Below are 26,643 nucleotides of genomic sequence, written 5' to 3' on the forward strand. Positions count from 1 at the left end.
AAAAATGAAATTAACAAAGACAGTTGGAAGTTGGAAAGACAGCTCAGTGGCTGTGAGTACCAGATGTTTGGTTTTCAAAATGTTCAGCGAGAACGTAAGCACCCTCTGTCCAATGGTAAATGGCCTGCATTTGTATAGCGCTTTTCTAGTCCCTAAGGACCCCAAAGCGCTTCACACTACATTCAGTCATCCACCCATTCACACACACATTCACACACTGGCGATGGCAAGCTACATTGTAGCCATAGCTGCCCTGGGGCGCACTGACAGAGGCGAGGCTGCCGGACACTGGTGCCACCGGGCCCTCTGACCACCACCAGTCAGGGGTTTTAGAAACGTAGAAATAATTTTTATAATTTCGCATCTGTGATCTTCCGCGGTAGATCCTAAATCAAATAATCACGATGTGCATGAAATGCAGACGTTCAGCTTTAATCCAAGTAGTTTTAACCCTAACGCGTTTTTGTACAATGGCCTCCATTTTTCAGAGGCTCATACGTAATCAGACCGTAGACTGACGAGCAGTCTCATAGCCAGGTGAGTCCTGTTCCCTCTTCTTTTTTTTCATGACAAATTGAGCAGATAAGCGATCTGCTGCTGATTCCAAGTGTTAAGCTTGAATTTGATATCCGTTCTCTGGAACGTCGACTGTGAGGTCCAAAGAAGTGTTGATACACGTGGAGTAAGCTATCACTGAGCCAAAAACACACCTATAAGAGGGACAGCAAAAACTTCAGCAGTGGCCAAATCAAGAGTTACTTTTTATTGGCCAGCTCAGCAGTACCAAAGGCCTGAAACACCACAGAAGACAACCAAATGATGTTAGTGTTCTTTACTTGGTTAAGGACATGTGGAGAGAACGTTCTTAGGAGGCAGGAGTACCACTGTCCACATCTGGGATCAATCAAAGTGCAAACCGCTGGTTACAGCCAAGATAAGACTTGACTTGGCCAGAAAACATCTAAGAGTGTGCCTACTTGTGGAAAAAGATTGTTTGGACAGATGAAACCCAGGTTAACTTTTACCAGCCTGATGGGAAGAGAAACATTCGGAAAAGGAAAGGAAGAGCTCATTACCTGTCAAACACAGTGGAGGCAGTCATGTCTTGGGAATGTATGGCTGCTAATGGAACCGCGTCACTAGTGGTTACTGATGACGTGACTGCTGATAGAGGTAGCAGGATGAATTTTGAAGTATAGTTCTGACTGACTTCCTATCTCACCTGCACCTCTGTTGGATATTGTACAGAAACGTTATGGCTGCAGTGAATTGGTAAAAAGATCCTTGAAATGTGTTTATTCTTTTGGTGTTTTTAGGATGACTCAGGTATGACTATAAGATAAGGAGTGCGGTTTTTGTCACAGCATGCCACGACCTCGCCTGCTGCGTGGCAATATCAGCGGGTTGAACTAAAATAAACAACGCTCTTTTTTTTAAAGAACCCTGGCATGCACTTGACCCTTCACCTCCTTCTGCGTGTCCGTCCCAGCTGTCCTGCTCCCCTCTGGGGAAGTGAGCCTCCCGGTTGGAAAACATCTGCTCTGTCCTCAAGCTTGTTTGGCCTGATGCTTCATTTAATGGAACAAGGCTCTGACGTGGGCCGTGCCTCTTTTCTTTCAGCTCCTTTAAACAAATCTGTCAGATCTCTTAATGCTGGGTAAATAGAAGACACTGTTTTTTTTTTTTTATCTGGCTGGAAGAACAGGGTCAGTGGAATTACAGCCTGGCACGTACCATGTTTTTCTCCATGTCTGAATTAAAAGGAATAAGAACACCCAAAAGTAGGATTTCCCCTTTCCGCTTGTCAGCCAGCTAATAGAAAATCCAACTCTAATGCGAAGAGGGAGAGAAAACAGGCAGGACAGAAGAAGCTGGGTAGCTGGAACGGACGCAGACAAAGAATCGAGCAGGCAGAGCATCAAGGAGGTTGAGAGGCTGAATCCTCAGCAAGGCAGCAGGAGGGGCAAAGAGAAAGGATAAGAGGTTTGACAGGGCCCGCTTTGTTTGTCATTCATGCTATCCTGCTCATCCCCAAAGCCCCTGGCTGGCCCTGTGTAATAAACCCGGACATGCAGCTTCGTTCATTCATCCTCCAGGCCCCAGTGTGTGTTGTGATTGTGTAGCCTGTTGACACGGTTCATAATGGCCCTTAAAGAACCTGGCTTCTCTCAACCTGACAGCTCTCAATTGGATCACTACCAGTAATACTGACAGAATGACATACACAAACATACAGTGCAGCCCAAGTTTGCTCTTGCCTGAACCAATAAGAGCGCTCAGGGAGCCGTGTGTGTGCACGCACGGGTGCGTGTGTGTATGAGGCAAATGGAAACTGAGCACTTTTAGTGTATTTTCACTGTACTGATATATTTCAGTAGTGCAGGATATGATACTGTGTGTGTGTGTGTGTGTGTCAGAGAGCAGTTGAAGAGTAGGCTGCTGATTAGCCATGCAGGGCAGGGCAGGCTGAAGTGTAGTATGACCTAGCTAAGGGGCGTCTGTCTGGGCCACGCAGCACGTGGACACGGATACTCAGTGGGAGTGGGGTCTGGGGGGTTGGCTGTGGGAGGAGAAAGAGGGCGGAGCCCCCTGTCCATCCCTAAACCAGCCGGCACCCCCCCTCCCCCCTCCAACCTCCAGCCTCCCCCAAAACAAAAGCTCCAGATGGTAGGAAAGCCACCAGCCTCCCTCATCCCTCACCCTTCTCCCCCCACCCCTCCCTCAACCTTTGTCTGGAGGCCTGTCCCTTTGTTTGCGGAAGAGAGACCCCCGAATGGATTAACTCTTTACATTCCAGCCTCTTTTGTGTTAAAAAGCCAAATCTAAGACCCCGACCCCACAGCCACCCCGGCCCCCTCCCCCCCTTTTAGTGTCTCATTGGGGCTTTCTTCCCTCTGTCTTTGCCTCTGTGGCTGTTTCCTGTAGGGCACCGATGGTTGGTAGGTGGGGGGGGGCTTCAGAATAAGAGCGTGGCTCTAAGAAGGGGGAAGGGGAGGGAGGCTGGTAGCGGGGGTCACTCATCCACGTCTGTTGTTATGGGTGGACGGATAAAGAAAAGGCTCAGTGAGGGCTGCAGGTGTTGATTGTGTCATTAGCTCGCTCTCTATTGGCCGCCGCTAGTTGTCTCCTCCTTATCCCAAAATCGATTGCTTTAACCAGTTTTCACTGGATGGCCACTGAATTCTCCTTCATCCCAGTGCACACACACACAGGCACAACAACAGTATGTACTGTAGAGGGATCTTCTCTGTGATAGCCTCTAGCTGAAATTCTTGTTTGTGGGGGCAGAGCAAACAAAATGAGAGTAGCTATCCGATGCTCCCAAATGTCTGGACTGTTCTTTGACATCCTTCTGTATTTCATCCTGTTTAGTCCCCTTTATTTTTGCCTAAATAATCATTTATTCTCACTCTTGATTGCTTTTTTTCTTTTGTTTTTAAGTGATGGTGATTAAACTGTAATTTTGTTGGTTTATATTCCAAGGGGGAGATACACTACATGTAAATATAGGCTACTTTTAGACTGCTCCCTTACTCATAAGGGGTCACCACAGCGGGTTGCTCAGCACATTTTGATTTGTCAGAATTTCCTGTTTCAACCCCCACGGGATCTGTGTCTCCTTCCAGTAACAAGGAAGAGACACAAACAGGGGATTTTTTGATTCTTGGCTGAATAGTGGTGGTAAATACATGTAAACATAATCCATTATTAATGCTAGCGTCACCAGCAGTGAAATCCTCTACAGTGACAGAGACCTCAACAGCTGTGATAGTTGTTTGGCGGTAACATGAAGTGTAAGCACAGAACAAGGACGATTAAACAAGATGCGCCTTGCTTGCTTGCTAACATGCTAGCTAGCTTTGCGTCACAGGCATCTGCAGCCTTTCTCAGTTTAAGAAGTCTGTGTAGACTTAAAGTTTGAAGTCTCTTCTTCATACTTTTTAGTAAAAAGTTATGAGCTCCAAGTTTAATAACACTGTCTTAGTTTCAGTGGTGATGGCCAAGCAATGCATATGCAACACTAGGAGGTAGCACTTTACTATAACTCACACTTAATACAGTCAAATCAGTGGAAACCTGGAAAATCTGAAAAGCATACAGTTTACTGCAGTGAGCCGAATTTAACTTTGCACAGTGTGTGAGAGTTGGATGAACTGAAATCAAAGGTTTCCTTATTCTGTCAGTTATGTCATGGTGCGAATACACTATAAAAGAAATTTGGTGATTTGGTGTCTTACTTTACTAAAGTTATCAAAAGGTCGCTTACTGAACTTAAATTGGTTCAGTCCAGAAGAATTAGTTCCCGTCACACAGGCCTAGAGACTTCTTGGCAACCAACCGTGTGTATTCCCCGATTGATTGGCGAGTGGTTGCTGGCACTCACTAGGTGCTATTAGTCACAAAGAGGTTGATTTCAGTGCGTTGGTTTGACACAGTGGCTGCCAGCAACTTCGCCAACTGTAGGTGAATATAACTTCTTGCCAACTGGTTTCCAGGCCTGTGTGGTGGTGTCTGACTTTCAGATACTACTCTGTCGACCAAGTGCAAATGTTTGTGAAATCGGTGAAAGTTGAAAGAATACTGTTTTGGGATTCCTAGACAGACAAAATGTTTCCTATTAGCCATGTCATGCACAGTTATCCCCCCTGCAAGGAGAGGAGGCCCGAATGTCTTTGCTGTTACTGCGTAATTATTCTGGGCATCATTAAGCTTGATCACTAAGCCTCAGTCACTGCCTCTGTGACTGTTGTTCTGTGTGAGCGGGCTCTTTGTCTTTGGGTCTCAAGTTTGACAGCTTAATTTTTCTCGTGGGTCAGGTTTGTTTTGCAGGACTTTCTTCAGTCACAGTTACTGTATTATTACACCATTTCCAAAGGCAGGTCCTGTGACGGACAGGGAACCTGTTCAGGGTGTAACTAGCCTCGTGCCGCTCTCTGCTACCTAAGGTTGAGAAAACAGACTGTTGAATGAGCACATGGAGCATTTCTGGTTTATAAGGCACGATGATGATAAATGATAAATGCGCTGAGTTTTTTTCTTTTATACTCGTGCCACATCCTGATCTCCATCTCTGTCTTAATTTTTATTTCCGTCTCCCTGCTGACTGACCGACGGACTGAGTGACGCACACAGGATTAAACCAGCTACTAGCAGCCTGCGTGGCTGTCTTTCAGTGTCTTTGTTTACCCTCTTTATTGTACTGGAAAAGCACATTGTAACCACTGGCTCTGTGAGGCCACAGTTAATTGCAAATAATTATCGTGATGGCATTTAATTTTAGTAATTGTCATCTTCTGGACGGCTGGACGCTAATCCTTTCCTCCTCCTCTGTTCAGGATACAAAGAGCGCGTGTTTGTGTGCGCCGGCCACGCTGGCTCGTATATTTTAGTCTCGTTTCTCATTTGAATAAATAAAAGAGTTTATATGACCCCCAAGCTGTAATTTAAATCTCTCCTGTGACTCTTCAAAGTAAGAGCTGTTAAACTTTGCATCCTTTGTACAGAGTCGTGTGGCTTAAACCACCAGTTACATCCCATAATACTATAAAGAGCTTCCCATGATGAGATGATTAGATTGAAATGATTAGATAATTGGATAGAAATTTTACTATAACAAGGGTGTGCAAGATTTCTCGCAGATTGCTGTTGCTAATTAACTGCAAATGTTGACTCTCTAGATCATTTCTACAGATTAGCTTTTCTGAAAAGGATGGGACAACAACTGCGTGTTATTCTTCTAAATGTGGGTGGCCCTATATTGAAAAGGAAAAAAAAAGGCACCGACAATGGTCCCATCCTACATATACCTGGATTCGGTCCTACCGATGCACTGAAGCTGCCCTATGGGGTCTAAATTGGGTGAATATTAAAAAGATTTTGCTCGTTAATCTAACACTTCCTCACACTTTCTGCCTCTCTCTATGCAGAAAAAGTGTAAAACCTCAGAAATAATATCAGAAAAATGAAAGTATTTGTTTCCGCGTTTAGTCCTCTCCGGCAGTGATCCTCCTTCAGATTATGCAGAGAGACGGAATGAGATTTGCCTGCGCCGGCTCAGACAGACGCAGGTCAGCTGTTCAAATCGTAATATATTTCAGACTTCACAGGCCAGGAGATGTTAGATCACCTTCCCCTACCCCTGCGACTGCACCTGGTTGTGTCTTTTCTGTAACAAACTGCAACCCGCGTCCCATTTCATTTCCCCGAGAGCTGATTGGATTTGCGATGGTCGCGCCTTCACACCGCACCTCGTCTCTGACAGAGCAGCAATCTCTTTAACACCAACCGATAGATATGATAATGTACACTGGCTTTATTGCCGAGTGACAGAAGGGCGGCACAACACACAGGCACGCGCACTCACGCACAATGTGTTCACCACCAGCTTTGCACAGTCCCGCCCTGTTCCTCGGTGCCCTCCTCGTCTAGAAGGGACCCCAGCGCGCACTGAACGCCTCAGGGCACCGACTCTGCCTTTTAATCTTTAAATACTCTAATAACACATTTCTATTTTAGTTCAGATGCTTTGAAAGGTTGGTACCTCGTGCTGCGGGGTTCAAATTTATTGTTTATTGTTCGTTTTTATTTTTAGGACACCCATTGTTGCACTCTGGTTTCCTTGATGCCCTCAAATAGCAAAGAAAATTTAAAAAAAAAAATCAAAGGACAATGAAGGAATGTGTAGATTGCTGATCAACAATGTTCTGTAATAACTATATTCAAGAGATAATAACACAGAAGCATGAAAATCACGCATCCTGCGCAATGAAAAATGACCAGTATGTGACAGGGTGCTGCCGAGCCACTCTCTGACAGTTACGGGCGATCAGCTAATATTTTCTGCTCCATTTCGCAGTCTGTCACATCAAGTGTCACGGCTGTTCCTAACATCAGCACAAAGAATGCATGTTAGAGTTTATTTGCACCTTTAAGTGGCAAAAAAAAAAAAATCCTCTCGTGACTTCAGCATTTCTTGTTTTTAATATTCTGTCCGTGAAGTCAGCACCGAGGAGAAGCAGCACTCCTTTATTTCAGTGCAGTAATTAAGGGCCCATTTGGAGCGGGACCTGGTGGCCTCCGATGCCCTGAAGGAGTTGGATTGGTCTAATTAACTAATATGAACACTGCTGATTGGGCAGTAAGTAACATAATCACAGCTGATTGGTCAATAACCTGCAGGTCACTGGGACGGGCCGAGGGGAACATTTGGAGGTCCTTCCTGGTAATTTGGACCGGAGCTGCTGGCTGGACTGCGCGATAGTGTGGAGGCTAAAGAGAAGACTGCCGTGGTGTATGTGTGTGTTTGTGTGTGTGTGTGTAGCTGGAAAAGTGCTGAGATTTTAAATGGTTTTTAAAGCAAAAATGATCAAATCTGATGCGCTCACTACAAAATATTATTTTTCTGCGGCTAGTCAAACAAAACAAACAAATTAAAGGTGTCAGCCTTTAAAATTCTGATGACAGTAGAGACATTGATCAGCAGATTTATCAATACTGAAAATAATTGTTAGTCACAGCTAACAGTTGTCATCGTCAACCACGTTGTCAGGTCAGCTCTGCCGTTTCTGTTGGACGCGTTTTGATCACATAATATCTCGTTCATATCATAATGTTGTTAATTTTAAAACACATGTTCCTAGAAACTGCAGTCAGGGCCAAGAATCAGCCAATCACACTGATGTTTCGGTTCATCGGTGCCGTTTTATGTTCTTTGGATGGTTCTGTTGAGACAACATTGAAAAGTGCTGTCACCGGAGCTCGTGACTCACACTGACGTTGACGGCTTCTTGGTCTATTTTTGAAAAGTTTGTCTCAAACTGAGCTATCAAGAAATCATTTTATACCTGCTCTGCTTTTTAAACATCTACATGATATTCTTCTGCTTCTGTTAACACTTCTGTTTTAACCACTTTTTGCCATGAACCTGGTGTGTCTGTAGCCTACAGATGAAAGTGTCTAACTGCTGTTACTGTCCTGTGTGCACAGTGTATTCTGGGATCTGTACTGCGCTGCCCCGGACCGGAGGGAGACGTGCGAACATTCCAGCGAGGCCAAGGCTTTCCATGACTATGTGAGTGAACTTAACCAACCCTCCCGCCGTGTACAAGTACACACACATCCACATGCTCGTGAACACCCATGATCACACAGACCGTGCATCAGAAAGAAGGGACTATCCTGTTTGAGATAATGCTGCTGGTTCTTGTTTTGACACGTTTGTTTCTTACCGTCTGCGCGTCTGCTCTTCCTGGTTGCAGCCTCCGTTTGTGGACGGGGCTCGCTGCGAGCCAGACGTCTGAAATGGCGTGCTTTTAAAAAATGCAACACCCGTGAACACCACTTGTATATTTTATGGGAAAGCCCTTAGACTTCCATCTTTGAATTTTTAAAATCCAATTGGGTGTTTGTGGCAACGTTCAATATTTAACTCGATCTGACTGATTACATATATTTTTCCTATCAGCTGCTTCAGCGGTGCAGCTCAGCTGGTGGCCACACTTCCTGTTCTAGTGAATCTGTCGCCGAGGTTAAAGGTCACTGTACTGCCTGACTATTTATCGTTCCACTCGTGGCTTCAGTAAAGGTCAAATCACATGAAGCAGCTGGTTGATCGCACCATTACATCTACACACACATTTGCACACAATAGCTGCTTATGATAGTTGTGGCAGAGGATGGCCCGGGTGCTGCAAGGTCAGGGCCTGAGCCCCCCGTGACCCCTGTCTTCTGCACAGTTGATCAGACCAGTAGATCAAACGTGCACGTTTTCTGCAGGCCAGCACAAAGCGAGCGTCTGTTTTCTCGTGACTGCGGACCACGCAGGCTTAACCTCCTCACTTTGTCATCTTTTTTCAAATTGTTTTTTTGTTCTTTAGCTGCAAGGGTTTTCTCTTTTGGCTTGTCCACACTATGATAAATATTTGCATCATGCTGCGTGGTGTATATTTGAGTAAGGATTACACGGTGTGCGAATGTTGACTGGACAGACTGCTTCAGCTGTGAGATTATCGTTCCACCCGGGCAGAAGTTAAACCTGAAATGGATTAGAGGCACGGTTCTCGCCATCCGCGTTTCATTCAGGCCGTTTTAACTCGTAGCCTGTCACCCGTCCAGTTGAACTCTCTTATGAGGTTTGACGGCAAAAGTGCGAGCGCTTGTCAGCTGAACAGATTACATCTGTCGCGCATGTACCATGCATGTCTGCGCGGGCACTAGTTGATGTGTGCGTCTCCTCGCCTCGTCTCTGTGTGTGTGCATGTGTTGGACCACCATAAGATTAATTACATGGTTAATTAAACCTAGTAGTTAATTAAATCTGACAACTGTGTCTAATTAATCTAAATGCCATATAATTTCCTACACCTTTCTCCAGAGGTAGGCCAGCTGGATACCTGCATGTCAGCTATTTAACGGCTCTGGTTTGACAGCCCTGGTCAATATATGTCTGAACCTCTGGCTTGAAATTCTGCCAACCTGTCGACATATTTTAAACGTGTTTCAGTCTTTGTTTGCGTAAACTGGTTAGCTGAGAATCCGAATCGCTGCTGCTGCTCCTCAGCATTGGACTGCATAGACAAAACATAGAGTCAAGCTGCAGTTTAGGGGTTAAAGTGCTGATGTGAATCAGAGGTTCAGAAGTATATTGAGCTTGTTTTTACTAAAATACAGTAAAGATAGGTAGAGAGAGGAGGCAGGTGCTCTGTTGGTGTTGTGGTAAAGTGATAAACGCATCCTAAAGGGGAACTTGATGAGCATTTAAAACTGCTGAGACGCTCTGTTTTTGATCTTCGACCTCACTCAAGTTCACAAGGTCAGCCTGTGCGAACTCTCAGCTCGCGACTGCTGATTTGCTGCGATTAGGAGTTTAAAGATAGAAATATTTGTCATTTTATGGTTTCGCATGCGATGTGCAGGTGTTTCACTTTCAACTTTCCAAAAAAACTAGTGCAGCCTTCCGATTTGAGATAGACACAAGGTGCAGGATACTGTTTGCACACAAATGCAGAAATCTGAATACAAATCCAACGAAAAAGAAAGTGTAGAAAAACTGCATTTTACGCAGGGTCCTCTTTTATAAATGATTGTACCCTCTTACTTCCATATTTAATCAATGGCATATAAAATCAGTGTTTGCACCTCAAGTTATTGGACACAGCAATTAAAAGAAACACAAGAAAGAAGCACAAATTTCACAGAATTTAAAACTCAGACGCTCACCTGAGAAGTGGGGAAAAGAAACGGTCTCAAATCTGTAATCGTGAATGGCAAAAAGTGCAAAAATGTCACGCAGGTTATCGCCTTGGCGAGGACCACAGCAGAGAGGAAAAGGAAAGGCTGTAATACAAATAAGAGACAAAAAGGCATCAGTTCACACAAGGAAAGCAGGCGGCTATTTATAGCTCCCGCAATTAATTTAGTGTATGCTATGAAGAGCAAATTCTCTATATCAACATAGGTAGGCGTGTTTGAGAGGCAGAAACAACTATATTTATGAGAAGCAGCTGTCCGTTTTATCTTATGTTTACATACTTTTCACCTTTGCTTTCACTCACTGGTTTGGTATAGCCACAAAACTAGTTAGTGATGTTTAGGACAAAAAGACTGCACCTGGGTTAAAATATCGTCTTGAATGTGCTTGAAAATCCAGGCCAAAGGTCAAAAGGAAAGAAAAACATGTGTCGTCAGTTTGAGTCGGTAATTGAGAAAAAAAAAAGAAAGAAAGTTTGAGTCGGTAATCGTGGACCTCGTGCTACCTTAATATAAAAGAAAACTATAAATTATACTGCTTTGAATTCATGCTTTGCTAAGTAAAGTTCCAGAGTTGTTTTGGATTAGGAGTCCTAATAAAGCGTAGAGGGTGTGGCAGAGGCTCTGACAGTGCACGACAAGGTGCGAGAAAGCACATGTGCTATTGTGACCATTCCCGCACGTGTCTTTGTGCGTCTGCGTGACGGCGAGAGCCAGAGCATCGGGGTCGAAGCGCGTGAATCCCCAGGGTGACGAGGGGTCTGTCTGCCTCTGATTAACTCTGGCTCCTCGGTCCCCGCAGACTGACGGCCCGATCGAGTCTCTATCAAGGCCCCTTGCTGATAACGGCTCCCTCGCTCCCCCGAGTCCGCCCGGATCACGGAGTGAAAAACAACACGGCTCCCGGGAGCCGCGCACTCCACTCTGTGTGCAGCTCAGCAGGAGCGGTGGAAGGGGAACTTGTGTGAGATAAACCAGGATTGCTTTTGTTTTTATTAATGCTTCTTCTTACATGTAATTTATGGTCTGCCTGGCCTCTATAGAGGTGTACGCTGTCATTTTGCTGCGGATAACAATGAGAAAATATCAGCAAAGAGCCATAAAATTGATATCTATATATCTGCTTATTTGTTTCCGCAAACTAATTTGGTTGCCAGGCAACGCTGAGCCGGAGTACAGTCTTAGTTACAGATTTGGTTTGGCTCAGCTCAGTTTGGCTCAATTTGGCCCGATTTGAAGGCACCTCTTACTCAGCCCTGTCCTGCTGGCCCCCTCTGAGAGCAATGATGTAGACTTTGTGGACTCTCCAGTTTTGGAAAGATAATGGAATATAATGTGCTAATCCCCAGATCTGGGGACTGGTTGACAGCTAATCCAGGGGAATGTGGTGGGATTGGAGCCCTGGCCTCCCTCCCAGAACTGGAGGCCTCTGACTAGAAGGGTAGCTAGTTGCTTTCACCCTTGAATGGCGAATCTGCTATCGTAGACACTCTCACGTAAACACTCCCACTTGCAACAGCGCTTGTGTGCATATCCCACTCCCACGCGCTCTCATGCAAATGAATACACGCACTCAAAGTAAGCGAGATGATGCCGTATCATAAAGAGCTGGAACAGCCTGAAGTCTTGTACCTCTGTAAAGTAATTTGAGTGTTCGCTCTTGTCGTCTTAATTGTCGGAATTGTGTTTCTGTCCTTCCTCTTCACGTCGCCCTTTAATCACGTTTATTTCCTAAAAGAGATCCGCGCATCTCATGGTCCTCTTTTCTGCTGGAATTTGGATGTTCCTCAAAAGAGCACTTTGTTGAGGAAATGTGTTTGATTATAAGAACATGGCACGTCTTTAGTAACTCAATATGAATGATTAAAGCACGCGAGCTTTGTGATGAAGAAAGCATACATATTGACGGACGCACACACACAGAGAACGAGTCGCTGTCTTCTCCATCTCAGACACGCGTGCATGCACTTGCAGTCTCAAACAAACAGTCTTTCAGGAAGCGATCCGCTCGCCTCGCTGCTGCAGACATTTTGCTTTGCCCCAGCCAGAGGTCGCAACCCCAAACATCTGCGATTCACGCCAATCCGGGTTCACCGCCTGCAGAGCATCACGGATTTAGTGCCACAAGTGCGTCACTCGCGTCGCAGTGCTTCACTGACTCCTCTCAGCTCTCGGCTTACTGATGCAAACTGTCACGATAATGGCTGAGATGGAGGAGTCAAAAACAGGGATTCAGCTTTGAACGTTTCACCTCTTCCCGAAATAGAGCGCATTAAGAAAACCGTCATGAAAGCCCTCGTGAACATGATAAGGCGCTCGAGCATTAGCTGCATATTTGATTGTTTGATCGACAGAAAATTTTAACATTTTGAAAATGCAGTCTGACGTTCTGTCTTTACATCAGCAAAACTTCCATTTAAATTTTTTTTTAATTTTCAGTTTTTCTTTCCTGATTACGTTCTTGATTGATGTCAAAAAAGTCAGAAAATATTCCCCGCCAGTGTTTTTCAGAGACCAAGGAGACATTACTTACAGTCTTGTTTCACCATTCTGAAATCATATTTGCTTTTATTAAAAGACTAACAGATTAATGACAGTCAAACAGTTGTCAGTATATTTTCTGTTGGTTGACCGGTTGATTGAGTAATTAACTTCTTGCTTCTGCTCTACACTGAGTCACTTCAACCAGGAAAACGAGTGCCGCAGCCCTAATCTGATCTCTTCCCAGCATGCCGTTTGCAGACCGTAGATAGATGGAGATGCAATGTTGGCTGTTGCCTGGCTATTCTTTGAGCGGGTTAAACATTTGTTAGGCTCGACCACAGTAACAGGTGGCACGATGGGAGGAGCTGCGCTCTGTAAACAAGCGTTGATAGCCAAGCCTTTGTCTGGACTCTGTGTGGGATTTTGTGTGGTTTTTTTCATCACTGCTACTCACTACGTTACCAGGTGCTCACTTGCCATTTTTTTTATGCCACACGTCTGCATGAAGCCTTCCTTCCCTGTCAAAGCGCTCTTTGTCCCCGTCCTTTTTTTTTTTTTTTCATGAAATTTACTCATCCTGCACCGTTTTTTTCCTGCTTCAGTTCCTCTCAGGTCTTTTTCGCCATCCTCCAACCCCCTCCCGCCGTGCTTTCTTTGCCTTCCTCTCTGTTCCACGCTCTCTTTCTTATTCCTCCCCCTCTCTCCTTCGCCGCCCTCCCTCCCTCTCACAGGAGATTGATTGGGTAATCTGGCTGGGTGCCAGCAGTGCCCGCTTCCTTGCTCGGGGGAAGGAGAGAAGCAGGGGCGACATGACGACATGCAGGAATAATAATAACATCCATAATATAGGTATGGAGGGAGGCATGAGGACAGAAAGCGAGAGAGAACGCAGAGGACTGGAGTCTGCGTTGGCACGGCGATATCATCCTCTCACAGATTCTGCTGGCTGTTTTCACTTTAAATATAGCCTACACACCATGGTGTGCCACAGCATTGTGTCTCCATTCCTGTCCGTCTCCCGTCTTCTCTACCTTTCTGCCACCGCCACCGCCTCCTCTGTTCACGCCCGTGTCGTCTTTTAATATCAAACAGTGCGTGGAGTGCAGGCTGCAGGCAGACGGGCGCTGAGCGAGAGGACGCCGTCTTTGTGTGCCGTTGTTTACCGTTGTTACAGTCTAAATGAAAAAGGCCGGTCGGCTCCTCTGTCTGTGTATACCTTTTGCTATCTGAGGAAGGCAGCAAAGCCTGAAAGTGCTGCCCTCAAGCTGCGTGCGTGTTCGGCTGGAGGTCTGCAAGTGACAGAAGCAGAAGATCAAATGTTGCTTATGATTCCCTTCCTTGCAGGTTCATTCTGGGCAAGCTTAAACCGAGCTGCAGTTTAGCATTTGATCTCAGCTATGTAAGCACGAGCCGCTGGATCTGTGTTTGACAGGGACAGACCGGGACATGGACGGATGCAGACGACCATCCGGGGACAGAGACGGGGAGGGGATGTTTCTGTGCAGGGAGAATGAGGTGTGCGAAGGCACTAGGGACTCTTTTTGAAGTCTGCATGTTTTGCAGTTTATCTGAGTTTTGGTACTAGCTATGCTTTGCGTCCCACTAGCCAGAGCAGCGTAAATGCCATCAATCTGCCGCGCAAAGTTATTGTAGAAGCCAGGCCCTGCAGCGTATACTTTCCCTCCTTGCATGCAGATTTCCAACCCAGTCCCATTTAATTTCCCTAACCCAGTTACCCATGAATACCCTCTTAGTTGCAACATCATCATCCATAAAATTTAAACGAATGCTTTAAATGAATACTACATTCAGGGGAATAGTGAAAACTCCTTGGGGCATTTGTTTATCTCTCCCAATGAAACTAGCGGGTGAACGCTGCCAATTCTCTTTCAGTTTAGTCATTTTCAGGAAACAAATTATGGCTCAATAATTAAAAAAAGCAGCATTCATCACTTGTTTGCCCTCGACTGTAACCAGTTTACTGTGGAGAATTGAAGTGAGCAATTTGTCAGGGGGCTGGAAGTTTGAGGGCGACCTTCCGTGCTGGGGGTGCCTGTGATGCTTCTCTTGGCAAGCCTGCATCACGCAAGCCTGCCCGCACGCACACAAGCACACATTCACTCCCTCCCCTCTTTCTCACCATCTTTGAAGCTCCCTGACACCGGCGACTTCCAAACCACATCCATTTATCCATTTATCCATTGTGTAAAAACACACTGTCCGGCTCGGAACGGCATAAATTACTGCAATTATGATGCTTCTGCTGTCTTTGTTTCAGCTTACTTTGAACTTTCCTTTGGCAGGCTGCTCTGACTCTGTGTTTTTATAACTTTGTGTCCCAAGTCTCAGAGGAGAGGGCAGAACAACCTGGTAGAAGCTTAGACGAGTGTGTGGTTACTGTCGATTTTACTGTTTCTCTGAGTAAATTTCTTCAAAGTGAAACGACTCTGCTGGTCTCCAGTCAGCTTTCCCAGCTGTGGCGCTCCCCCGTTCTCTCCTCCCAGAGAAAAGCTCGGAGCGCTCCATTACTGCCGCTCCTCATTAGGTCTAAAACGTTGACGGCGGTTGCAAGGATTGTCAGGCAGATACGAGTGAAAGCTATGTTTAAGCATACGGTCCCGTTGGTTTAACTGCGAATCGAGAAGCCGTTTCCTTCTTTTAACCAAGATTCATAATTAAGTCAGCTTTCATCAGTGACAAGAGTCTGATTTTAAAGTCGACCGTCATTGTTTCCTTCTGTTCAGGTCCACAAGTACACATTTGCTATCCTTTGAGAAATTTAGCGTGTCATGAACTGACTCAAAGGTTTTGACAAACATTTCAAATAGGTTGACGGAGGACGGGCCAGCGTTTATAACCTGGAAGGCACGGGAGAACCTCCCATGCAGGTCAGGGCTTCCTGAGACGATCGCTTCTGATGACGTCGTCACAAGTTTGTCAAACTGTGCAAATAAGAGACGCACTGAACTGGGAGGTTGTGTTTAAGTGTGTGAGGACACAAAAATCAGTAAGATAATAGATTAAATGAGCAGTAGGGCTGGGCCATATTATACCGTTCACGGTAATACCGGTATAATGTTAGGCAACGATAGGAAAATGAAATATCGCGATAGAATGGGAGTAAAACGCGCATGCGCAGTGCCTTTGTTTTCATACGCACATGGCCGATTGTTGAGTGAAACAGATGAACCAGAATTGGTTTGTAAAAATGGTGCAACTTCAGTGATGTGGAACTGGTTTGGTGTTTGTCCGTCAGATACACGACAAAGCACATTTTTTTGCAGAACATGCAAGCGGCCGTTGTTATTGTCATATTTGTCGGACTAAGATGCTCTTAAATCTGGGAGTAATCTGGGTCCTAAACTCCGTATGCTTCAGGTCAAACAACACTGCAGCATCACTTAGAGTTAAAAACTGTCTAAATTCTTTCATCTTTAATAAAACGATCAGCATTGCTGCTTTACCAGGTGTAACTATGAAGTTTAACTTCCAGGCATCCATGAAAACTAAAGTTATTACATTTAACGGAGTTAGACGTTAGCAGGAAGCTAGCGGAAGTTAGCTCGCTAGTTTCGCTAGTTACCTAAGCATGATATAGCATGTTCTGACGGAGAGATTTCTGAAAAAAATCAAACGTACAGTTCTGCTATCACTTCCAACATAAATGAAGACAGGAAACTAAACAGCAGTGACGTTTGTAGGGTTACTGAAGTTGGGCTAGCTGGTATATAATGATGTGCTACGTGATCGCTAGCGACACAGCTATGTTAGCATAACATAAACAGTGAAGCTGGAGGACGAACACTAACACTTTTCCACTTATAAAAGTTAACGTGAAGGTTCTTCATGGTTAGAGACAAATGCAATCGCATGGCAGGATGTTGTAAACGGACCAAACTTCAGTCAGGAGAACAACTGAGATAATCCATCCACAATATGAGGTTAGTCATTAATAGACTGCAACAACATGGGAATAGAGCAGCTGCCAGAGAATTCAACATTAATGAATCAATGGTACAGAAGTGGAGGAAGCAAGAAGAATGAGTTTAATAAAGTTTGATTTATCTGACTGCTTTGTTTCGCTTAATGTGCCTTATAATCCCGTGCACCTTATGGTCCAAAAAATACATACTGCACACTGCAGTTTAATGTTGCAAAGCACCTCTTTTTAACTTCAGTGGATATTATACATGGTTATGCTCAGGATATGTCAGCCCATTTCTACTGGAAATGCCTTTTGGTTAAACTTTCAGCAAGGAATTTGCATTTGCACTGTTACATTTTTATAAAGCTTTAATGTACATAAAAACCAGCTTCTTGTTTAAGTGAAAATAAATGGAAGGTTGTCTTTTTGCGCTAGTAATGTTGTGGAGTTGTATTTTGTCTCGCATCAATTATATCGTCGGTTATATCGTTATCGCAAATTTTCAAATATATATCGTGATAAATATTTTTGGCCATATCGCCCTGCTCTAATGAGCAGCATTAAATATTTCAGGTCAAGATAGACCGCATGCGGTGTGTGCATAACAGCAATTGCACATAAAGAAAGCAACCCAGGTTATGCAAGGGATCAATAGAGATATCTTTCATAAGATATGGAGATTGAATGAAGCGGTATCAAGGGCAGGTCTGCTTTCAGAAGTCAGTTTCTCTTCCTCTCATAGCCTTGCGTCTTTTCTTTAAAGCGTGCCGTCCTTTACTGTCCTGAATCATGTTCAGTTTATGCCTTTTGGCCTTTTGGGTGAATAGAAAACAAGTAGAACTTTTCATTCAGACTAGAAATAACAAAAAGTGTAAAAAAAAAGAAAACTGAAATCGCTTTGAGTAAAAACATTTGAGATCATCACTCACCTGAATTGTGGTGGCCAGACAGTCTGTGTTTAGCACAAAAACCTTCCTGAACCTGGAAGTGGGCACGTCGTTCCTGCCACACGTGGTTTCTATGGAATACTGAGCTTCCTCCCATGATTATTTATGGTTGTTCCCACTGACAGCCAACTGCATCCCATGAAAACTAAGTTAGAAACCAGCTTAACTTTTACATAACCTGAGTTTTTCTCAGTGACTAGCACTCACCTGTTCATCCATGATATGATCTGGTTAATTCAAACATTGCAAATTTGGAGCGGCAGCTTTAAATTGCTTTGAGAAACTAACAGTTTGTGGCAACTTTCAGAGGAAGTCTTTTCACTTCCTCCCTCATGTTAGTCTTTTTTCCTCTCAGACACTTTGAGCCTTATCCTTTCAAACACCGTAATTTCTCTAAAAGATGCTCCTCGGCTTTTTGTTTTCTTTTTCATATCTTTGTCCACTCTCACATCGCTCTTCTCTCTCGTGCATGCACACTCACACACATGCACACACAGACACAGTCTATCCTGCCCTTTCTCCTCTGCCTCTCTTTGTAGCAGTGGGCAGGCTTGTAACTGGCAGACATTGCAGCTTGGCACAGTGCGTCCCTGGAACTGTGTGTGTGTGTGTGTCTGCTGTCTCCTACTGCTCTGCCAGTCCACCAGTCTCAAGTACCAGCTGGGCACCCAAACTCACAACCAAAATAAACTGGCGGCCCTAAGCCCATTGGTTGGTGTGTATGTGTGCATGTGTTTGTGCGCGCGTTCTGGTGAGTGCATGCACGTGTTCATGGCTGTGTGTGTGCGAGCGCGTGATGCCGATTGGACGCCCTTCTTATTAAGTCTCATTGAAGCAAGGGGTGACACAAACACAGACCTTCCTCAGATGAATGCCTGAGATGTTCGCCTGTCTCAACTTTGCATTACAGTGATGCCCTCCCTGCTAGGATTAAAGACTAAAACAATTACAAAGCCTTATTTGCAATTTAAATTCTCCCAAATGCAGACTTAATCCCCATTTTCCAAAGGCAGCAATACTGAGAGGCGGAATAAATGTGTGAGAGAGATCCAATTCAAGCCTCTGTTGGGGTTTCTGTTGCTAAAATAACACTTATAAGTTATAGGGGGGGGATAATGAATGTGCTTTGAGTTGGTTGAGTTATGTTTGGAGAACAGTTTGCTTCTGTTAAAAGCTCGTCTTGGTAATGACGGGATGAATGTTGCAGAATCAGCAGGGGGGCTGATTTTTTTTTCTTTTTTACGCCATTTGTGCAGAGAGACGACTTCACATCCTCTGAAGTATTTGCATTTATGTTGTTTGCGTTTAGAAATTCACGTGTGCGCACGTTAAGGTGTCCTGATAGCAGGAGCCGTGGCAGGCATGCTTTACTGCTGCTCGGGGTATATTTACAGACAGTGACTTTAATGCGGTGTAATGATTATTTTTATTCCAGGTACTTCGGCAGCCAGTTCGCTCTGAGTGGAATGACTCCCCATTGGCCCACTGATTACCTCTGTGGCTGCTGCCACACCTGGCTCCTTCAGCTCTCCACTCGCTCCACCATTATAACCTCAGCCCTCCCCCTTTTTATTACTACACCTTCATCTGTTCCCTCCTCCCGCTCTCTGTCTCAGTACACCTTTACTAATGCAACAGTAAGCTGCTCCTTCTTTTTATTAGTCTGCTTTTATGATACAACTCCTCTTCTCTTGTAACTTTTCAGATTTAGTGCTATAAATCAATCTGCCTATTTCATAGATATGCATATATATATTTGTTTACCTGTTTTAACCTTAAAGTACGTAAATATGTTAGGTTAAAAACAGTGGATGGGGACGTCCCGGTCTTCGGATAAACTGCACCGCAGCAGTTTTATTAGATGCCAGATAAATAATAGCCCTCCTAATTATTAAAATTAAAAATGTGTCGATTTCAGCCCGTGCATGTTTGCTGTTCATTCTTAGGTCTCAAACACTTTTGCATTTCTGTCGCTGTTTTCACACATGAACTTTGGACAATGTCTGGGAAATCGAGTCGTTCGCTGTGAATTCACAATTACCGGGAATATTCTCACATCGGCTCGCCTGGACGTTAGCAAGACTTTCTAGCAGAGAGCTGGCAAATTTAAAAAAACAAACAACCAAACACTTAATGTCCACTCTGCTGGGTAAAGTCTCAAAATTCGGCGCTGCACGTGTGAAAATGTCTCAAAATATGCACAACTCTAAATACATCCAATGTGCTTTTTTCTTGTTCCTGCAAGACTTTGTGCATCAGTTACAGTCAGTTTAATTTCAGCTACACTCAACAACTAAACTTTTCCTTTTTTCCGAAGGAAATATGATATATTTATCATTATTATAGGGCGGTAAGTCGCTTTAAGAACAGCATGCATGTGCAGAGAGAGCGACACCTTGTTCAGATTACACAGTTTGAAGTCAGCATGTTTTCCGTTTGTGGCCATTTTATAAGGTCAAGTCTTTTCTTTTAATTCGGCGTCTTCCTTTTCTGGTTCTCATTTGAGCTCAGAGCTCTTGCTTTCTGTCTGCTTCTTCTCTTCAGTTCCTTCATCAGCCACTCTTACTTCGTTTAAAGAAGAGAAAAGTAGCTTTCCCAAGCAACTACAGCGTTAGCTATCGAACAATACTATTTTAAGATTGGCCTCCTTCATTAAATACAGGTAGAAAGTTTGATTTGTATCCATGTACCTATGAGTTATGCATCTAATAATAACCTGTCATGGCTAATGGAAACCTCTAAATTAGTTGTAATGAGTTAATATTCACGGGGACTATTTCAGAGTCCTTTTTTGGGTGGTGGGCAGATCTTGAAATACTCCCGCGATTTCTTTTCATTCATAACTGCAAACAAAGGTGGAAAAAAAGATAAAACCTTGAGTCGAATGTTGTAGTACTTGCTCCACCTCACTCTTTTACGTAGCGATGTCACTGCGATTCCACTTCTAAAAACAGCTTTGGCTGCTTAACAGCGACACACTGAAGAAGCTCAGCGGCGTTTGGGTTTAAGGACAGAGGCCGTCTTTGCTGCACTGTGAGGCTGTTTTTTTTGTGACGTATTTATCTGTTAACTGTTTGTTAGTTTAAATAATCTGTTATGCGTTTTGTTTTTTTTGTTTTTTTCCATATTTCCTGAAATATATCTACAGTTATCGTACAGAGCCTATACAGGCTTGGCTCTGTGTGATGTCAGAAAGAGCAGAGTTCCCTTGGTAATCATCTCAGCCGCATGGCTCTGGATGTCACTGCAGACACTCACCTGCTGTTCAGTTCCCTGTTTTACGAGGGGCAGCCAATCAGACGAGAGCTGGTTTAAAGGTAGCCTTAAAAAAAGAGGACCTAAAAGTGCTTATTTGTGGCATAGAGTCCCTTTCAGAAAGAACTGACTGTCTCCAGCAGGAAAACATAAGGAGTTTGTTATTAGAAAATGTCTGCAATTTTTATAGTAAACATAGACCATTATTATTAGTGTGTCTGTTTGGGCATATGTTTGATGTTGTTCCCCTGAAATCAGAGCAAACCCTGCCCCTGCTGCCGTTTGGGGTTAATTCTTCCGAGAGAGCCGGAAAATCCAAAAATCCACATCGTGTACTTAGCAACAACAGCGACGTGTGAACTTCCAACCTCCGTTGAGCTGTCTGGATCTAAGCCTTCAGATCAGTTATTTATATCTCCCATGATTAAGTTCAGTGGATAAATAGGGCAGCACATCTGTTTCACTATTGACTGGATGCTCGGACCTGTTCGAGCTTTAGCTCGTGCTCACGGAGCCACGCGTGCTTGTGAAAAGACCAAGAGTTGCACAGGGAAGCGCACACGTGTTACTCCTCGTGTGCGTCCTCTCTGCTCTTTCTCGTTTCTTTTTCTTTACACCACATCAGATCTTTAGTGTAAAAAGTGACATTTGGGCCAGAGATCCACTGCACTGCACTCTGTTGCACACTGAAAAGGTCAGCTTTCATTGAAGGAGTGTGTGGGACCAGCCACTGCCTTGTGAGCGTGAGGGAGAAAGAGAGAGGAGTTTCTTTGAATAGCTGGGCCACTTCAGTTTGCTTGGATAAACTATACTGTGGATTCCTGCTTCGTGTCCTCACGGCGTGGACCGTCGCCAGAGTTGCTCTCTTCTGTGCTGAACTGCTCTGTGGATGCTGTAATCTCCTCAGTGCATGGCCAGATTACTGTCTGTTCCATATTGTCTGGTGGCGGGCTGCAGGATGGAGAGAGGGAGGGACGGAGGAGGCTCTGCTCTGATCTGTTGCTACATAAGGAAGATTACCTTTTTATTAATGTATCCATCTGGACATTTGCTATATTTGGTTGTTTGTCCAGTCTGACACACTGTATAAATCTTATGAGATTTAAATCTAAATACATAAAGGCAGAGATTAGACATAAGTGTTATTTCCCAGGAGTTGTTATGAACAAATGAGTAAATCAGAGCGTCATTTAATTGCGATTAGATAGTATTAAAATACTGTAAATGTTGGATTCTCGTCATGAGTAATACCATTAATTTATTATGCTATTAATCTGGAAATGATTTCCCGAAACTGGATGATTTTCAGCAAAGAAAAATGAAGAAATGTGAGTGTTCATTGTGGCCCGCCACCCCACCACCCCACCCTTCCATGCGTCTTCCTCTCCATCTCTTTCTGTCTCCTGTGCACTCCATGCAGAAATGATTTCCATTCCTGCTGAATTAATGAGGTTCTGCTGAACTGAGAAAAGGCAAGGGGAGTGAGTACGCACAAAGGCACACACACATGCACAAGCAGAAGCAAGCTGGGAGACACACACACACACACACACTATATCCACTGCTGAAGCCATATTTAAGTCTGCATCCACATTCGCACGCAGACAGTGATTCACTGAGGCTCGGACACTTTTTGGCTTCTTTAAAAAAAAAAAAAAAATTATTTTCCTCCCTTCGCAGCTCAAGTCTGTTTTTTATTTTCAAGTAAATTGCAGGAAATGTTGCAAAGATGAAAGTGTTGGACGACAATCACAAATAAAGCCGAGCCAAACCTGAGGTTCAGTCAGATTTACATGCCTGTATATCCTCCAGTGCAGGCAGTACAGTGCACACGACACACACATACACACAAATATGAGTCAGGCCCCAGAGCTGGGCCCAGTCACCATGGTAACACACTGCTGTGTGTATTAAACAGTACAGTGATTTGGGGCTGTCAGACATCCTTACCCCCACACATAGATGTAGGTGCAGGTTTCCCCTGCTCAGCTTCTCTCTCGGCTTTGGCTGAAGCCACTTTACGCCGACAGAGACGTGAAGCTGTCTCACCAGCCAGAGGCCCGATAAGCCGAGCGCCGGCTCGAGTCTGGCTCACGTACCGTAAACGGAGACAGTGGAAACACGTGAAGGAGCGCGCGGTCAAAAGGATGTAATTGCGGTACGTCTGCGCCGCTTGAAAGCTCCATCAAGGATCAGCTGAACAAAGACGAGTAGAAAGTGCCGGCTGATTTTCGGGCAGGTTTCTCCTTTCGTAGCCGGTTTCTCCTCGAGCACGAGTTTTCGGGTTTGCAGCCGTCATGGGAAATGCCAGACTCGTGAACGCGGGCCACCTCCAACCACAAATGATGCTTGAGACCACCTTTAAAGAGCGACAGTATGCAGACTGGGCGTTCTTTCTTATTTCCTTTTTTTCTGGCTTCTTTACTTGCTTTCTTCATTAAATGCACATGATCATGCACATTCAGCCACACACACCAAAAGAGCGACCTCGCTCCTGCTCCCCTCTCTCTGCTGTCTCAGTATTTTTCTTTCCCATTTATCATCACTGAAGCAAAGGAACCGATTCCAATTTCATGTGTTTTCATTCCGTTCCTCTATTTACTTTTTTTTTCACCCCCTCCTCTCTGTTTTGATCCCAGGCAACCAGTCAGCAGTCAATAATCTGTTAAATAGCATTGATCGCCACCATTTAGTTTCCTGGCCAGCTACTTAGGTTATAAAGCTGATCAATGGCTTTGAATGGGAACCACCTAGATAGTGGATTGACTGCTGGGACGTGCTCCGCAATCATATAATTTGTCTTCATTTGCGGTTCAATTATTTGCCATAATGGCTGCTGTCAAAAACAGCCTCACGCTGGCCCACAATGGCACGCCGAGCCTCAAACTGTGGCGAGCTCTCCTTGCCAGCGTGCCCGACTCGCTCGGCTCACCTTGACGCTGCCCCTCCCCCTCCGCCTCTCTTTCTCACGCCGCTGCTTTCCGACGTCACGGGAAAGACATTAGGCGGTAAACGGCACGAGAGGAGCACTTTCACATGTTGAAATGAGTATGAGACCGTGTGTGTGTTTGGGGGGAGGGTTATGAGGGGCTTCAGAGAGTGTGATCTCTGAGTGCATGCAGATGGTGCCCATGGATGGATGTGTAGATGAAGCCTGACCCAGACTGGACTTCCTCTTCCCGAGAGCCCCTTCCTGAATTCATTAATCACCTGCTGTATGACATGTTGTATGTGTGTGTGTGTGTGTGTCCAAGTTTATTTACATGTGTGTGACTTGTGTAATTTCTTTTAGAATAAGTAGAAAAACCTTCAAAGTAAACTTTTTGGTAACATACTATGTCATTCTAAAAGCCTTTCTCAAACATTTTCCCAGCTACGGCGGTTTAAATCCCCCATGTTTGCTGGATTTTTGAATAGTACCTAATATACATTAATACTACACTGACCTACAGTAACTAAACTAATCCTAATGCATGTAAATCACTAGCCAGGAGGCTGCTTTGTCATTCTCCCAGGCCTCATTCCAACATTAAAGAATCTTTAGCTTTATGGCTCCTTTTTAGGGTTTAATTGTGCTTTTATTGCTGGGGCATCCCCACCCTCATTCACGTCTTTCCACTCAGGCTCATCTGGCACGACTTCCCTCCAACTCTTTACTACTGTACCCCTCTCTTTAAATCTCTTGTCTTTCTGTCTGCCTCTTTTCTTCTCCTTCTACCTCCCCTGGTTTTATTGGAGAAGGAGTGTCCCCCTCCCCTCTGCTTGTTTGAAGTGGCCTGCTCATATATCACAGCCTTTCCTCGCAGGATATCCTCCCTCTTCCTGCCTCTCCCTCTCTTTCTCCCCGTCTCCCTTGTTCCCTCCCTCTCTGGGGTCATTAACTGGGGGGTCAGTTGGGGTGCGTGGGACAGGAATACCTGTTAACTCTATTTCTTTTCTACACTTTAACCGTATACTCAGCGGACACAATCCCACACACACAGGACAGTAACGGTGAATGTCTCCTCGGAGGAGCTCGGTGTGGCGCGATTCAGAGCCAGGTGGTAGGGTACCTGGTAGCAGGTGACGGAATTTAAACATAAATTCAGTCACCTGAAGAGTACAGAGCTTGTCTTGATTTCTGGGATGTGAGCAAATGTCAGAGTGACTGATTTTGTTAAACTGCTTGGTAAAAACCTCCTGACAAATATTCTGTACATCCCTCTCAGCCCTTCAAGGGATTCATCAGGATCTGTGGGTGTGTCTTGGGTTACCTGGTTATCTGCCAGTGAATCATTTTGGTAGGTTGAATGGGTCGATAACCAGTCGGGGAGTTGTTGGTTTTGAAGATCTGTGATGTTTTTCTGATGTTTCTTTCGGTGTTTTTGTGGTGGTACATACAGAAGTGACATCCAGACGGATGTTTTATTGTACAGAGATCGTCCACGTTACTCACCCCACTGAGTTTTTAGTGTTGTGGCCGAGCATTTCCCCAAAAAGCACATTACTATAAAATATAAAGTGTAAGAATCAAGTCCTTCTAATCTTTTTTTTTTTTTTTTGTACATTCAGGCTGAAGTCCGGACTGCGTTTGCATTCAAGCTTTACCCTTGCGTCTTGAGATCAACTGCATTTACGTGGAATTGGACTCTAGCTGGAGGCTGGCACTGCGCTCATTATTGAAACTGTCATGTACACAAATTGACTTGTTTATCTTATTTGCATCGGAGTTATAATTGTGGTTTAACTTGATTAACAGGGCTGAGATGCTCATTGAGATGATCATCAGTGTTTCAGATTACTCATTGCAGTTGTTCTCGTATTTTCTGGTCCTCCTTTAACTCTGCCCTCAGTGGTTTGAAAGAGAAAAAGATGGCTGAATGCTTTGTTTTTGGACCCAACATCCAAACGTATACAGCTTTTAACTTACTAAGTTATTCATATTCATCGGTGTGTACGGTAATTATAAATCAGTGTTTTCTTTGCTCCTGACTGGCTGAGAATATTCTATTATATTTTAATATTTGTGTTGCAGGGTTGAAATCCAAATGCATTTTTAAAAAATGGCCGCTGCATCTCGTGCATCTAGAAGAAGGAGTTAACATAAGGAGCCACGGTGTTTTGTCGATATGCCGACTGATGAATTGGCGTCATTGATGAATCTTTTACAAGTCACCAACGCAACCCTCCCAACCTCACAGGCTCATTTTGTCCTGCTTGTTTGACTTGTGATGAGATCTGAACCGAACGTGAAGCGATGGCACGTTTTACCACACGACTCCCACATTTTCATTATTACAGTGTTTGGCTGGAACGCGGGGGCGCAACCACTCCGGGTCAGAGAGAAAAAACGACGGGAAGGATTTGGTCTTAATTGGCCACGAGGGGAACTGTGTCATTTCCTACAAATTTTACACAAAACAAATTTCATCATTACACCATCACGAGGGCGTACTTCGGCGCGGTTTCCCGTTTGCTTCGTTTTATTTGCTCCGCCACAAGGATTACCCCACTGTCCTTCATCGGCCCCTCTCACAGCACAGTTTATTTGACTCTCATTCGTCCTTAATATCTTTCCTTTATGAGATTCATTATTCGCTTCTTCCTTTTCATAGTCCTTTAATTCAGCCTTGCACAGCCCCTCTCTCTGCCTTCCTCTCTTTTTCCCATTTTCTCTCTTTCTTCTGCTCCTTGTTTTTCCCTCTCCGTGCCCTTGTTGTCATTTAGCTGCTTCCCCCCCAGCCCAACCCAGCCCTCCCCTTCTTTTACGTCTTAGATTTCCCCTCCACATTTTTCTTTCATCCA

The 26,643-nt window shown here is 44.5% G+C and overlaps 1 protein-coding gene across 2 annotated transcripts in view; it reads left to right on the forward strand.

Moving 5' to 3' along the window:
- ssbp4 (single stranded DNA binding protein 4) overlaps positions 1-26,643 on the forward strand; it is an 87,614-nt gene that overhangs the window by 18,918 nt on the left and 42,053 nt on the right. For both annotated transcript variants that reach the window (XM_082524044.1, XM_082524045.1), the window contains exon 4: positions 7,987-8,071. In XM_082524044.1, coding sequence (XP_082380170.1) covers positions 7,987-8,071 — 85 coding nt within the window. The remainder of the gene's footprint in view (positions 1-7,986; positions 8,072-26,643) is intronic.

This window comes from Aulonocara stuartgranti (genome assembly GCF_965226115.1).
Source record: "Aulonocara stuartgranti genome assembly, chromosome: 23".
Taxonomy (NCBI): domain Eukaryota; kingdom Metazoa; phylum Chordata; class Actinopteri; order Cichliformes; family Cichlidae; genus Aulonocara; species Aulonocara stuartgranti.